This window comes from Falco cherrug, chromosome 13 (assembly GCF_023634085.1).
Source record: "Falco cherrug isolate bFalChe1 chromosome 13, bFalChe1.pri, whole genome shotgun sequence".
Classification (NCBI taxonomy): domain Eukaryota; kingdom Metazoa; phylum Chordata; class Aves; order Falconiformes; family Falconidae; genus Falco; species Falco cherrug.
This window is the reverse complement of record NC_073709.1, coordinates 2,038,821-2,052,087: the sequence shown is the minus strand read 5'-3', so window position 1 is coordinate 2,052,087 and position 13,267 is coordinate 2,038,821. Positions and strand designations below refer to the sequence as shown.

Genomic DNA, 13,267 nt, shown 5'->3' with positions numbered 1-13,267 from the left:
CTTCTGCCTACATCTGTAATGAGTGTCTATCTTTGTAAGAATTTTTTTGTTTTTTAAGCTTGTTATGGGCAGAAATACTGTTGCTCACTGACATCATACTGGTGGCAACCATGCTTTCTTCAGGGGGGTAGCTCACAGAAACTCGTGTTCAGGTAGCAGATATAAAAGTAAAAACAGCATTTGAAGAAAAAGGAGGTTGATGAGGGAATGTTTGTTATTTCTAAGCTTTTTCAAATGCTTTAATTAAAAACAATAAAATATAGAAATATGACACTGTGAAGAGTGACTTCTCATTTCTGCTGTATGCATTACTTATTTTCTACAAGTAATGTGCCCTTGCATTATTTGAATAAATACTAAAAAAAAGACTGTAAATGCTTTCTGCAGCCAGAAGAATGATGGAAGTTAGAATCCTTTGTGCATCATCCCTTTGCTTTTTCGGTTGTAGATACAGCTGTGCTAACACAATACAACGTTTGAGTTGAGAGTTCTGCCTGGCACCAATGATAGTTTTCAGACTGAGGCTCTTATTTGATAGATCTTTCAAAGTGATACTGTGCTTAGTAGTGTCTGTGTCCCTGGAAGTAGCTTTTCAATTAATTTCTCAGAGGAAATACTTTCAAAAGGAAAAGCTAAATTTTGCCAAGAATCAAATAAGGTCAGAATAATTAGACAAACCAGAGCTTTGTAGGTTAGATAGGAACCTAACCCTCTCTATGAGGTAGTGCAAATGTGCTGGAGAGCAGGAAAATGAAATGCATGAGGATGCTTAAATTTGCTGAGAATCTGAAGTTCTGTATAAATCTCTTAGCATATTTTCAAGCGTAGGATTGCATTTTAAGGTTTTTTTCACATTAAAAAAAATAAAATAAAATGTATTTATCTTTCCTTTGTCTAGTTTCCAGTTTAACCCACCATAAAATGAGTTCACTGAATTAATTGTAATGCTTTTATGCTATAAACTGCTATTATATTTTGATTACAATATGGTGCTATTCCATGGGGTTTCAAGCACGTACCTAGTAGGCTCTACGCAGCTTCCGTACATTGCTTTTTATGAGACCGTAGTGACTGTATTTCAGCTCTTTACTGTACTCTGCTACTGGCAAAGTGGATGGCCTAAGGGCTACGTTGACAGGTATCAATCTGTGTTAGTCTTCTGACATCAGCTGACCTTTGCCAGTTTATACTTAAGACCTGGACTGGTATTTTCTCCTGTTCTTCCTTGGCTGCAGAATAGTAAAACCATTTTTTGTTTGCCTAAAGTAGTGTCTGTGAATGTCTATGCTCAGTGGTTGCGTGGTCTTTACAGACTGAGGATGAAAGAGGACAGATGGTTTCTTCAGTGGGATAATTTATGCTTAAAATACAAAAAAGTGGGTTCTTCTGATTCTGTTGATTGGCCAGCAGAAGGAAGGCTGCCAATCTCTTCCTTTAGTGACAGCATTAATGGAGTCTTGCATCTATCCTTTTGTCAGTATCTGTAAAGAGAGACTCTTTTCCTCAGTCAGATCTTGTTATGTTGACAAAGAGATTAATATCATAGGAGCTAGGGAACAGAAAGCCGGTGCAGCTGTATAGCATCGGTTCCTTAGGAAACGGAGCAGAGGTGGGTTAAGAAGGATTGTGGGCAGGGAATTCTTAAGTTCCCCGGATTGCTGTGGCCTTTGCTTTCCAGCTCAGGGGAGGAATGCAGACTGTCTCATCTTTGCTAGGACTTCTAGCTAGAGAAAATGGGGTGTTTTGCTTTGTAAAAGCAAGACTGGAATGAGAGGATTAAAGGGAAGGATCCTGAGAAGTCCAGGAAGACAGTGATTGGCACTACTGTAGTTAAGTATACGACCATATGAAACGCTAAATAAAATTGCAGGATGGGGAGGGGGTGGAAAGTAGGAGCTATTTTGAGAAGATGTCAGAAGCCTCATTTACATCCAGGTACCTGAATGGTGGTTTGGTGTTTCTGTGTAAATGAAAGCCAGGAGGAGGGGGGAATGGAAGAAAGAAGATGCAAAGCACCAGTTTTTTTGAAACATACTGCTTGTGTGGATGTCAGCATCCACGGAGTAGCATTGCATTTCAGAGAAACTTGCCAAGCAGACAAACAATTCCTTTTCCTTACTCTGTTCTGTCCTTGACACACACGAGCTTTGTCTGGGGTTTGAGGAGTTGTGGGGAGATGGTGCTGTGTACAGGACAGACTCGTGCTGCTGGAAGTGAGCCACCCACGTATCAGGGTGGCAGACAGTGGTCTAGAACCTGCTGCCCTTTGTGAGTGGAGAGCTGTGGAAACTGCTATGTAGGTGAAGTACTGTCCACTTAAACAGGGAAGAGGCTACCTTCCAGATGGCTAGGCAGAAGTTCACATGAATTATACAATGAGTTGGCTCCTGCAGCTTGATGGCATTTTCAAATGGGTTTCTGAGGAGTCACCCAGGCAATGTCTAAGTACATCTGCCGAGACTCTGCCTCAGTCCTTAAAACACAGAGGAAGGAGAAAATGCTCATCTGCAAGGTACATACAGAAAACAAAATGCTTTGCTGTCTTTCTCAGCCCAGCTTCCTAATCAAAGGAAGGAGAGGTTTTGGTTCTGACAGCTTTGCACTGTCCAAACTCAACACAGACAACTTCAGAACAGTGGTTTGTCAGCCTGTTTTGGCTCTGAACAAGCATCAGGTGTGGACAGCTATGCAGAGAAACAAGACCTGACAACAGGTTTGGTTTTTGCAGTAGTTTCTGTGCACGGTGTGGAGGTACCTCCAAGTGCCAAGGTGGGACATGCATAGGGGCCCGCTCTTAGCTTTTGGAGTGTTTTACCCATGCCCTGGCCATCTGGTTTTATCAGCAGATCATAATGTCTATTTGCATATTGGATGGCATATGCACCAGAAAAACCCAACAAATGCAAAAAACCCCTCCGAACAGCATTGTTTCCAACTGTGCTGATTTAATCAGAAATGCTAAAACCTCATCAAATATCTAATAGTATTTAGGTTACCCTGAGTGAGTTTGAAATTACACTGTAACCGCCAAGGGTAGCGTGGATTGATTCACTGGCCGTGTGGAGAGCAGACACGAGCAAGGACCTGAGCTCAGCTGAGGCTCACAGTTGTGGTCATACAGACAGCAATAATATTACATAAATAATAACAGCTATGGAAAACTTTAGAGCTTCAGAACCTGTTACAAGCAAAATAATTGGTGTCTTGTTTGAGGCTTTCTTCTGACTTTTAGTCATACTGCTTTTTGAAGGGCAAATTGTACGTTTGCGTTCTGTATGTTTGAGTGTGGACGTTTACAAACTTCTGTTTTGTAAAAAGATGAATGTAAAAATCGTGGCATGGTCTCATTTTGATAATAGGATTGCATGCGGGCATCCTTGTGGTTAAATTAAACAATATATTTAAAAACATTAGATTTCCTGTGAGGGGGTCATTGTTTGCCAATTGAATGATTAATAACTAGAGACTGGAGATGCATGTACAACTGTGTAAACTTGCTTATGAACCCCTGATGTAACTCATTTAAAATCTGTGTGTTCTTTCCATAGAATTGAATTTGGTGTAGCCATTAAGAGGATAGCATCAACTTGGAAAATTAAACTTTTATTCTAATTTCTTTTTGGGTTTATTGGGTCTCCATCCACCTCAAGTCTTTCAGGTGCAAGTTCCTTTTTCAGAATTCATTGAAAGAAAACATATTTATAATTAAAAAACTGTTGTTATATGGCAACTTTCAGATTGTTTAGGACAGCTAATATCAAATAATAAAAGTCTTTAAGATGTCTGATGCTCCCCAGAGTAGAACAACTGTTCTGTACCCTTGTGCATATGCCAAATGAGGACATGGAGCTCAACTGATTTAATGGCACCTGCAAACACACCTACTTCACTGGACTTCAGCCACTTAGAGGACTGGTGCAATCAAGTTATTTAGAAAGACTGTAAATAAAGCAACACAGATCCCAATGCTTTAGAGCCCCATCAAGAACGTATTCCTTTAAATACGCTGATTTACAAAGAAGGTTTGGGGGTTTTGTTGTTGTTTGGTGGGTTTTTTTCCCCCACAGCACTGATTTTTGTCTTCCCTTGGTTGTCCTCTAGTGTTTGGCTTTCACAAGAATGCAGAATTCAGGGTTTTTCCTTAAACCCTCAAAGTCTGCAAACTGCCTGGAAAACAGGCTGGTTCCTGAGCTTCCTGGCGTGGCTGCTTTTTAACCAGACCCTAAGTAGAAAAATGTAGCCTTTTCTGGAGCTGTTGTGGTATGACTCCTGGCAGCAGGGTGAACAATTTAAAACCTCCTGCTATGCTTTAAAACCAAGATAAAATGTTTCTTTGTTCCTGCTTCTACCTCTCACCCTTGTCTATTACTTGTGCTTACCAAGGCTTTTCATTTAACCCTTTTTTCTGTTAAGCTCCTCCTTCCTCCTTGGCTCTATTTACCCTTGTGATGCCCTCTCAAAAGGCATTTAGAGGGGAGAAGAAGAGAGGGAGAGAGTGTGTATGTAATTGGTTTTTTTTTATTGTTGGCATTCTCAGTGCCAGCTGCTTTCTTTTGCTCAAGCTCCATCTGCAGCCATGCCATTAAATTTGGTTTTCGCTTGTTAACTGAACTTCCAACATAACTACCTGCTATGTGGTCAGTAAATATGAGTGATGAGAAGAGTTAGGCTATTTACATGGAATTATAAGCTCACTGTTAAAAATCCTAGGACTTATTATCAGTGGAACTTGGCTCCTGTTTAGTTCAGAAGTTTGTTCACCAGATTACTGGTGTGAAGTCCTTGTGACTTGAGAGGAACTAACCTAATCAGCTGCAGACCACCTCCATCATATTTCCTATTATGTCCATATATTCTAGTTACGCTGTAGTATATTCTTCTGGGTGTTTAAAACTGTTCATTTGGTTTACCTGAGAGTGGGAAATACAACTTCTTCCTAACTGCATCTTCAGTTTCTCACTTGGACTTGTCTCTTGGAAGACTTAATTGCATTTTAGGAAATTCAAGCAGGATTTTTTTGGGAATGTTCAGGGGTTTTTTTGTTTGGGGTTTTTTTTTGTGGGGGGTTTGGGGGATTGGCTTTTTACATTCATAGTAATGTATTTTCTCCCTCTTGTGTGATTTTTTTAAAATATTTTCCCTCCTGGTCAGCCTCATTAGTACTGTAATATTTGAGCTGATAGTAGTGACATCTAACATTTAGCTATATTTGTACTTCAGGCTGAGGTCAAGCAAACAAAGCGATTGTTATGTTGTAGCATTCTTTTTCTAATGAGCATATTAAAATCTGCTCACAGCTACAGGATCAGCTGTGAAGAGAAGGGAGAAACATGGTACTGTGAGTAGCACTGTCTTTTTGGAGCTATTTATGGAAAAAAAATAGACTGAAGGGGTATGTCAGGACCCTGGTAAGAAATAAGTGGCACAGTGGTGTTGACGGAAAGGGTTTTGGCATAAGTCTTGTTGTGACTGTTTCTGTGACTTAGAAAGGAAATTCCTACAGACTGGACTAACCATTAAAAAATGTCCCTGCTTCTAGGAGTTCAAGGCACACAGTGGAGTCTTCCCGGGGAAGATGTCATCTTTGACAATGAAAGCCCATTGTCTGGACAAAAGAGGAAGCTTCTTTAAGGTAAATGGGATATTTATACAGGACAAAGAGCATGTTTTATGTGAAATGAGTGCTGCGGAATGTGCAGTACAGTCCATGTTATGTAGCAAATCTTTTCTGTAAAATGGGAAGTGTTTCACTGAGCATCTCTTTTTTACAGGTGGTATTTGTGGTTAGATTGCCACCCAGTTATTTCATGTGTATATTGTTTTCCTATACGTGGAATAGAGTATTTGGTGTAAAACAGCTTGTGACTTTCTTTGCTGCTAATGCTGAGAACATAAGCTTTATTATGCATAGGCATAAGATTATTAGATCTTTCATATACTGGATTTATGTAATTTAAAGTTGCAGTACAGGTTTATGTTTTCCCTTACTGGGTTGAAAATTGTTTTTTTTTCCTTGCCTATTTTAAGAAGATTTGGCAGGGGCTTTGTAGAGGAATGAAGCTGGGTTAATTAATCTTGATAATGTACAGCATGTGGGCTGGCTTCAGGGGCGGTGGGTTGGCTGTTGTAGACAAGGTGCAGCTGTGGCTGGTTCCGTTAAGTGGTTGGACAGCCAAGGAAGAGGGAGCAGCCAAGGAAGAGGGAGGAGGGAGAAGCAGAGAGAAGAGGGAGAGCGTGCCCTGGGGGAGGGAGGAGAGACAGGAGAAGGCAGCAGAGGGACTGGCCTGAAGAGTATGTTGGTATGTGATGGTAAAAGACCTTGTTGCAGCTGGCTGGTTTGGAGAGTGCTGCGACAGGGCTCCTTGTTTGTTTGTAGTCTGAACACTCACAAAACTCCTATATTTGTATTCTCAATGTGTCTTTCAGTCCTTTTTGTGTTTTGGTGTTTTTACTTTGTTGATTTTGTTTTGCTTTTCTTTTGGGTTTTGTTTGTTTTCTTTTTTTAAAGTCTAAGTGCATCTTGTTTGAAATACACAAGAAGCTGGTCCTTAGCTCACTGCCATACTCTTAAAAATCCAGAAAGGCAGATGTCTGCATCTTCAGGTGCCTACATACCTTAAAGGAGTCTAGCGCTTTCTCCTTTGAGATACTCAGCCCAGTCTCCTGGATGATACAGGCACAGAAAGCTACTGGTTCTGTCTGGCATGGGCGTGCTTGCAGAGAGAAAACAGAAATAATGAAGTTTAGTATTTGTGTTATGGGACCTGTTTTGAGATGCCGTGTGGCTTACAGAACACCTAATACAGTATGTTCCATTGAGAAATACGTTTCAGGTGAGAGCTCTTCTGTCTTTTACCAGTTCGATTCCATCACAGAATAGAGCTGATGTATGGCAATGCACGAAAAGGGCCGGGAAGGCAGGATGCAACACGTGCTCCCCTTGTGCCTATGGGAAGCACCTGGGAGCACAGGCACAGGTGGAGGCCTCTCCAGGCTTGAGGTGGTACTCAGAGCTGCAGGGAGGTTGAAGCACCTTCAAATATTCCCTGGAACTCTTTAGAAATGCTTTATTCCCTGGGTGTGAACACCTGATTTTTATTATTTTTTTCTGCCCCACTAACCTTATTACAGCTGGAAAATGGAACCTTGAGGAACTGCACAAGAAAGGATGTACTTCAGATTGGCTGCCTGCAGTTATTAGATTTTGTGCATCTTCTGTGATCATTTTCACTTCTACACAGTTATAAATCCCTTCTGTGTCCAGGTTCTTATGTCAAGGATTGAACCTGATGACTTAATTTTGCTTTTTCCCAGTATTTCCTGCAGTGTTAACTTGCATGATTGGCTCCAGATTTGCTCAGCAGCAGTAAGTTAGTTTGGCCATGCACTGCAAAACCAAGCATGGATCACCATGTCCTCTCTTCCGCCTCCTGTTCCAAATGAGGTTTTCTTAAGGCTTTAGGGGCTGCCGTGAGCTTACTATTTTCTAGGGGAACGTGGGGATGTGTTTTGGTATTTTTTATGTGACAGAGAGAGACTTTAAGCAGTGCAGAGATTTTGGAGAACAGTCATCTTTCAGGTTGGCATGACAAAAAGTGGAGGTGCAGTAGGAGTTACCAGCATGGTTTTCAAAAGACAACCAAATCCTACTGACTGTATATTTATATGTAATGGAGGGGGTCTGAAGGCAGTGTTTATTGTAGGGCAGGCGGTACTTAACATTTTCTTCGAGAGAAAAGAACTAGTTGATATGAAATGTAGTTAACAAAGTCTTCGTGTGCACTGTGTGAGTACAGCTGTGGACACCATATACTTCTAGAGAGCAGGACAGGGACAGTAGTGTCCAGGCAGTGCTACTGTATTGAAAATATGCTGACCTACCAGATTCTGGTCCTACCACTGGCCAGGAAGATATATGTATTTTTCGTGATGTGAGGAACAGAGTGAACTGTCACATGGACCAGCTTGGGATCAGGGTTCAATACAAGAGTTGAACTTGTCTGTTCTGCACTAGGATTTTGCTGTAATGCTGGGGTCACAGTAGCTGTCTTGCTGGACAAGGTTTTGCTCTAAGGAGCAAGCAAAATTTACGGATGATTCTGAGCACTGAATTAGCTTCCCTTAGAATATTCATTGCCTGCTGTAGTTTCTTCTAGTGAAAGATGCCAATACTTGCTGACATCTCAGCTTATAGTAAGAAAAAGCATACTGCCTTTTTATTTTTCTGGTATTGCAGCAAATGTGATTGACCAGCCAAAGCTCTTAAGTAGTGACAAGCAGCTGCTGCTTTACTGACTCCTGCCTGCTCTGCTGCTCCTCTGCTGTCCTCACAGGTCCCATGCTGCACATTTCAAGCGTTGCTGTTTCCCTTTCCTCTGGGACAGAAATGCCCTTCTTTTGCTGCCTGAATCTGACCCTTGAAGGGGTAGGGGGGTGGGTGTTCTAGCAGATGATAAATACACTCATGATAGGGTACAGGCAAAGGGCAACCAAGTAAGTGGTGGCAGGTGCCTTTAGCGCATGGAGAGCTATAATGAGCGCTGCTGTAGTGTGCAGGACCAGTTTCTCTGCAGCTTCATAGTACTGTTCATAGTGACATGTAAACACGTTTGTTTTGTGACTTGTGTGTTTTCTTCATCTTAAGGCAGTCTTACAAGGCCAGTTGTTAGGAAATGAATGATCAGCACTGCAGTGACAGCATGTCTTCCTCTTCGGCTCACTCAGAGCTTCATATGATCAGCAATAAATGAGGTCTCCTGCTGACAGGAACTGCTTCTCAGTTTTGCAGAACACTTCTGCTGTGTCTCATACCTCATTAGCACAAACATTAGCCTTGAATTGGCAGTCCATAGCCACATAGGGAGAATGGTCATCTATTCAAATCGTAGCAAGAAATGGTGTTGGTCATGAGGAATGTTTTTAGGTTGTCACTTAGGCGTGTGCTGAAGGAATTGTGATGTCAGTGGGACTGTAAGCAAGTGCCTATGTCATTTTCTGCAGTCCTTTGGTATCTGCCTGTGTAAGTAATTCTTGTGTGGAGAATAGATGCTGGAATAGCTGTTTTGTGCACCTTATGTTTATGATGTTATGGTTGTAGCTACTCAAAATGATTAGGAATGCAGTATGCCTGAGCAACTTCAGGACACCAGACTCCTAAGGCCGTAAGAAACATTGTCAATTAAGAAACTAAGGTTGTCCTAAATTTGGCGAAGACAGTCTGGCAGGGGAATGGCCTGAAGAATAGTGGGGATAAAAGATGCCTCAAAGCTACCTTTTCAGACCTCTCACCATCCCTGGGAAGTTGCACCGTTGGACCACCATTCTAAATTGGAATGCTGATTGAATGAAAAAAAAAGTGCTGAATTGGAAACCGCAGGTGGGCAGTGTCCCCAGCCTGTGCACATACACTGTGCCGGTGTCTGTGCATGCGCATTTGCATGTGCAGTGAAATTACCTTCTCCTTTCCCTCCTTCACATTTGTAGAATTATGACAATGGTTACACTTGCTACAGCTGGATGAGTGAGTGAAGAAAACATTTGGCTCATCAGATCTTTTCAGTTTACATTATTTTAATTTGCCTTGTCTGTGTTTAAGAGACCTAGTAATTAAGATACAGCCTCTTACCCATGCTGACCTGTCAGAATGCTCTCCCAGATGCACACTGTGTACTTCTGTATATGGTTCTGGTATTATGCTTGTTACTTTACAGTTGCCCAAGAAACCTTTGGCACGCTGGCATGCAGTTTCTCAGGGCACTTAAATCCTCATAATGAGTATCTTGCTGTTCTCAGAAACATTTATGAGAAAATTCATTGACAGATACCAGTGGGAAATTTCAACTTTTCTTTCTGGTTCATAAACAGTTCCCATTGCTGTATCTTCTAACCATCTTAGTTTTCTCATGTTCATTCTTTTGACTGTTAGTACAGCAGGAAAACTGTATTGTCCACTTTTTACAAAGAGCACAGGCCTGTAGTTTTATAGGCTAAATTCTGCGGAGTCTTCATACCTTGCAATTGATGAAGGCTCAGAGCCAGCAAGCAGTAAAAATGAAGCAAAGATGAAGTTAGGCTTGGGTAATTCTGAGGCTGAATAGCTTGCCAGTGGTTACAGATGGAGTCTGTGGTTACCAAATACATGTCTCTGAGAAGCATCCTTTTTACTGAACCATCTTCCTCACCAAAATGTTCCAGTCTTTATTGAACTAGCATCAGAGATTTTTACAGCAATAAAGCTTTTCCATCCCAAAATCAAACATCAGGTAAAATTTTGTTCCTTGCTGATGAACAAGACACTGAATAATGTTAGTGGTCTTGAGAATTGATAGTTCACTGTGCAAAATAACCAGAAATTGCAGCCATGTATCAAAATATTAGATTGTATTCAGATGTTTGGACAAGTCCAGAAATAGCATTCCTAGTTTGGCTTGCATCTGGCACTTCACCACCTCGTCACACAGGGTGCTCTTTGAGGGCAACTATGCTCTGCTTATCAAAACAGGAAGGAATAAGAAGTGACACCAAAAAGGATGCAGGTCTCCAGAAAGAATGAAAAATGAGATGCTGGCAGGAAGGTGGGGTGGTAAGTGCTGAGGCTCATTTGTCCAGTCTGATACTGATCCTTGGTGTCTTCAGCCTGTGTTCCCTTACCAGATTAGAAGCACTGATCTTACCTTTTCCTCTTTAGCTGTTGTAAATCTCGGGGCTTGGAAATGTTCTGCAGTGGTCACCTTGGCTGACTTCTGGTCTCAGAAAGATGGCAGCTTTGTTAATTCCCTGTACAAGCTTATTTACATTTTAACACAGAAAACAGGAATTCAGTTGTCATGCAGCTATGGATGAGTGATTTTTTTTTTTTTTTTTCCTAAAAATATCCTGAAACACACTTCAAGTCAAATCCATCTGTCTTCCTCTTGGGACTGGGAAACTCTTCATGAGTTGAATGAGTAAGCAGACCTGTAGCTATGCTGGGCTTCTGACAGAGGCACCAGGCTGTGCCTGGTCCTGGGCATGTCCTTTCCCTGATGCACAGCAGTGATGCATGTGTAGGCAGAGCAGCTTCAGAGGGGTGACTGTAGCACCTTGGGATTGTGTTGCTTCTGGTGAACACATTTGCTTTGATTTTTGCTGTTCATGACATCCTGAGAGATGTAAAACATAAAGATGGAATATATGTATGCTGGTGAGAGAGTGCTGGAGAGCTGAGGAGTTTGTGGTTTGTCTGTAGGAATTACATTGTCACCCCTGCCTGGCCAGCTTCTGGAAGCTGAGATCAGTCTTGTTGAACAAAGAATCAGTTGACAATAAGCATAGCATGACACATTGTGAAAGGAAACATTGTGGTTTGAGATGTTTGCATTTTTTCATTTATGGATTTTAGGAATGTAAATAGTTATTACATGGGTATTTGTGGCAATCTAATGTTTGGGATAGGTTTGGTTAGGTAATGCTGTACTGGGCTGCTCTGTGAATTCATGCAGAGTCACAATTATTATTTGGGTTTAGAGTGCTTATATTTTAATTTATTTTAAACTTAGAGAACAGTGCTTTATTAGACATAAACTTCAAAGGAAACATATTAGACACAAAAGTGGCTTATGTTATATAAGGTCTGCTTTTGATTTGGGATTTTTTTTAATGTTAAATAATCTACCACCTGAGATATGTCATACTTTGAAATAAGTTTATTTTCACGTAAACCTCTTTCTGTAGCATAGCAGGATAATACATATTTCATAGTCCTAAATAATCTGTGACAGATATCTTCAGGTTGCTTCTTAAGTCTTGGGGTTCATGTATGTTGCTTTACACTAATAGGGTCTTCTGACAAATATATCCATCCGCTTCAGTTGTATTTTCCTTTGGAAGCTGCCGATTACCATCTTGATTTCAAGTCTGTTGAAACCAATGAGTGAATTTTCCCATTATCTCCAGCAAAAAAGGAATGACACTCTTTGCAAATAGAGAAATCTGTTCAAAGAATTCAAATATTCTGAACCCTCTGGTAAGAAGGCGGCAGCCTTGCACTGCTGCTTGTTTTCTAGGGTTGGATCTAATATAGTACACACCCAGGATCCTTCCTGCATTTTGTGGAAACATATTATTAACAGCTCATCTTGTATAATGCTAATCATACAGACATCACATGCACTGTATAATGACCAGAAATGTCACTGATTCTAAAGACTTTGGAAATTATATCATAAAATCATGAGTACGCCTTATGTTATTTGATAGAAAATTATGTCAGGTGCTTTTGTGACAGTGTGTGTCAGTTAATTGCAAGACATACCTGAATGATGCAACTCCAAAAGACTTTTTAAATCAGGAGAAGAGTGACTTCTTTTCACATTAAGAAGATTTTAAGGAAAATTAGTTGTTGTTTGCAGAAAATATTGGCAATTTATTTAAAAAAATAAAAAGTTTTAATTACTACAGATAAATGTTTTAGTTCAGGTGCAATAGCTTCTGGTAGCTGATGAGTTGTAGTTTAATGGTGGAGTGTGTTCCATCCTGGGGGACTCTAAGCCAGGTTCAGGTTTGATGCTAGGCTCTTGACCTAGTTTCCTTGTCCAGGTTGTTCTGACTTTTCATAGACTAAGGAAAGACTGCCTTCTGTTATGGGGCATATGTAGCACACCCAAGAAACCTGGCCTGTAGCCTGTAGAAGAGAATGTGAGCATAAGACTGCTTGAAACATGCCATTATAAGTTTTCATTAGAAAAAGAAAAAAATAAAATTGCTAAACACAGGAAAATTCCTTTCAGGAACGACAGTTTCTGACAAGTTCCCTTCAAGGCAGACACACAAATTAAGAAGTGTTAAGATTACAATGTCTTCAAGGTAAAACTTTCTTGCAGCACTTGCCTTATGCTATTCTGATTTAAAATGTTAAAAAAAAACCAACCTTTTGAAATATTTGTTTTCAAGACCTTTAATCTTACATAAGCAAGTACCCTTCCCAGGCAAAAATGTAAAAAGCAGTTGTGTTAAAGTGGCTGAGCATGGAAGTTTCTTGTAGTTAATTTTGTATGGCTGCCAAAGATAAATTGGATATTGGAAAGCATCAGAAAACACGCGGCCATGGTTAGTTTTTAGGTACAAGTAAACAAAAGAGTAACCAAGGAACTGCAGTGTAGGAAGGTTATACAGTGCTTCAACTCCTTTGCATTGTAGATCCATCCTATCTTCTGGGGTCAAACCGATATAAGAAATGAAGTGTGGAGTGACAGCCTGAATTTGTGAGCATGTTACTGTGCTGGTAGTA

The 13,267-nt window shown here is 40.6% G+C and overlaps 1 protein-coding gene across 11 annotated transcripts in view; it reads left to right on the top strand.

The window, feature by feature from the left end:
• The window catches only part of LOC102054298 (sodium/potassium/calcium exchanger 3), a 280,251-nt gene that overhangs the window by 218,887 nt on the left and 48,097 nt on the right, over nt 1-13,267 (top strand). For all 11 annotated transcript variants that reach the window (XR_008735018.1, XR_008735023.1, XR_008735021.1 and 8 more), the window contains exon 16: nt 5,540-5,632. Coding sequence is in view for 5 of the 11 variants with exons in the window: in XM_055726124.1 (XP_055582099.1) it covers nt 5,540-5,632 (93 nt within the window). In the remaining 6 variants the exon portion in view is untranslated. The remainder of the gene's footprint in view (nt 1-5,539; nt 5,633-13,267) is intronic.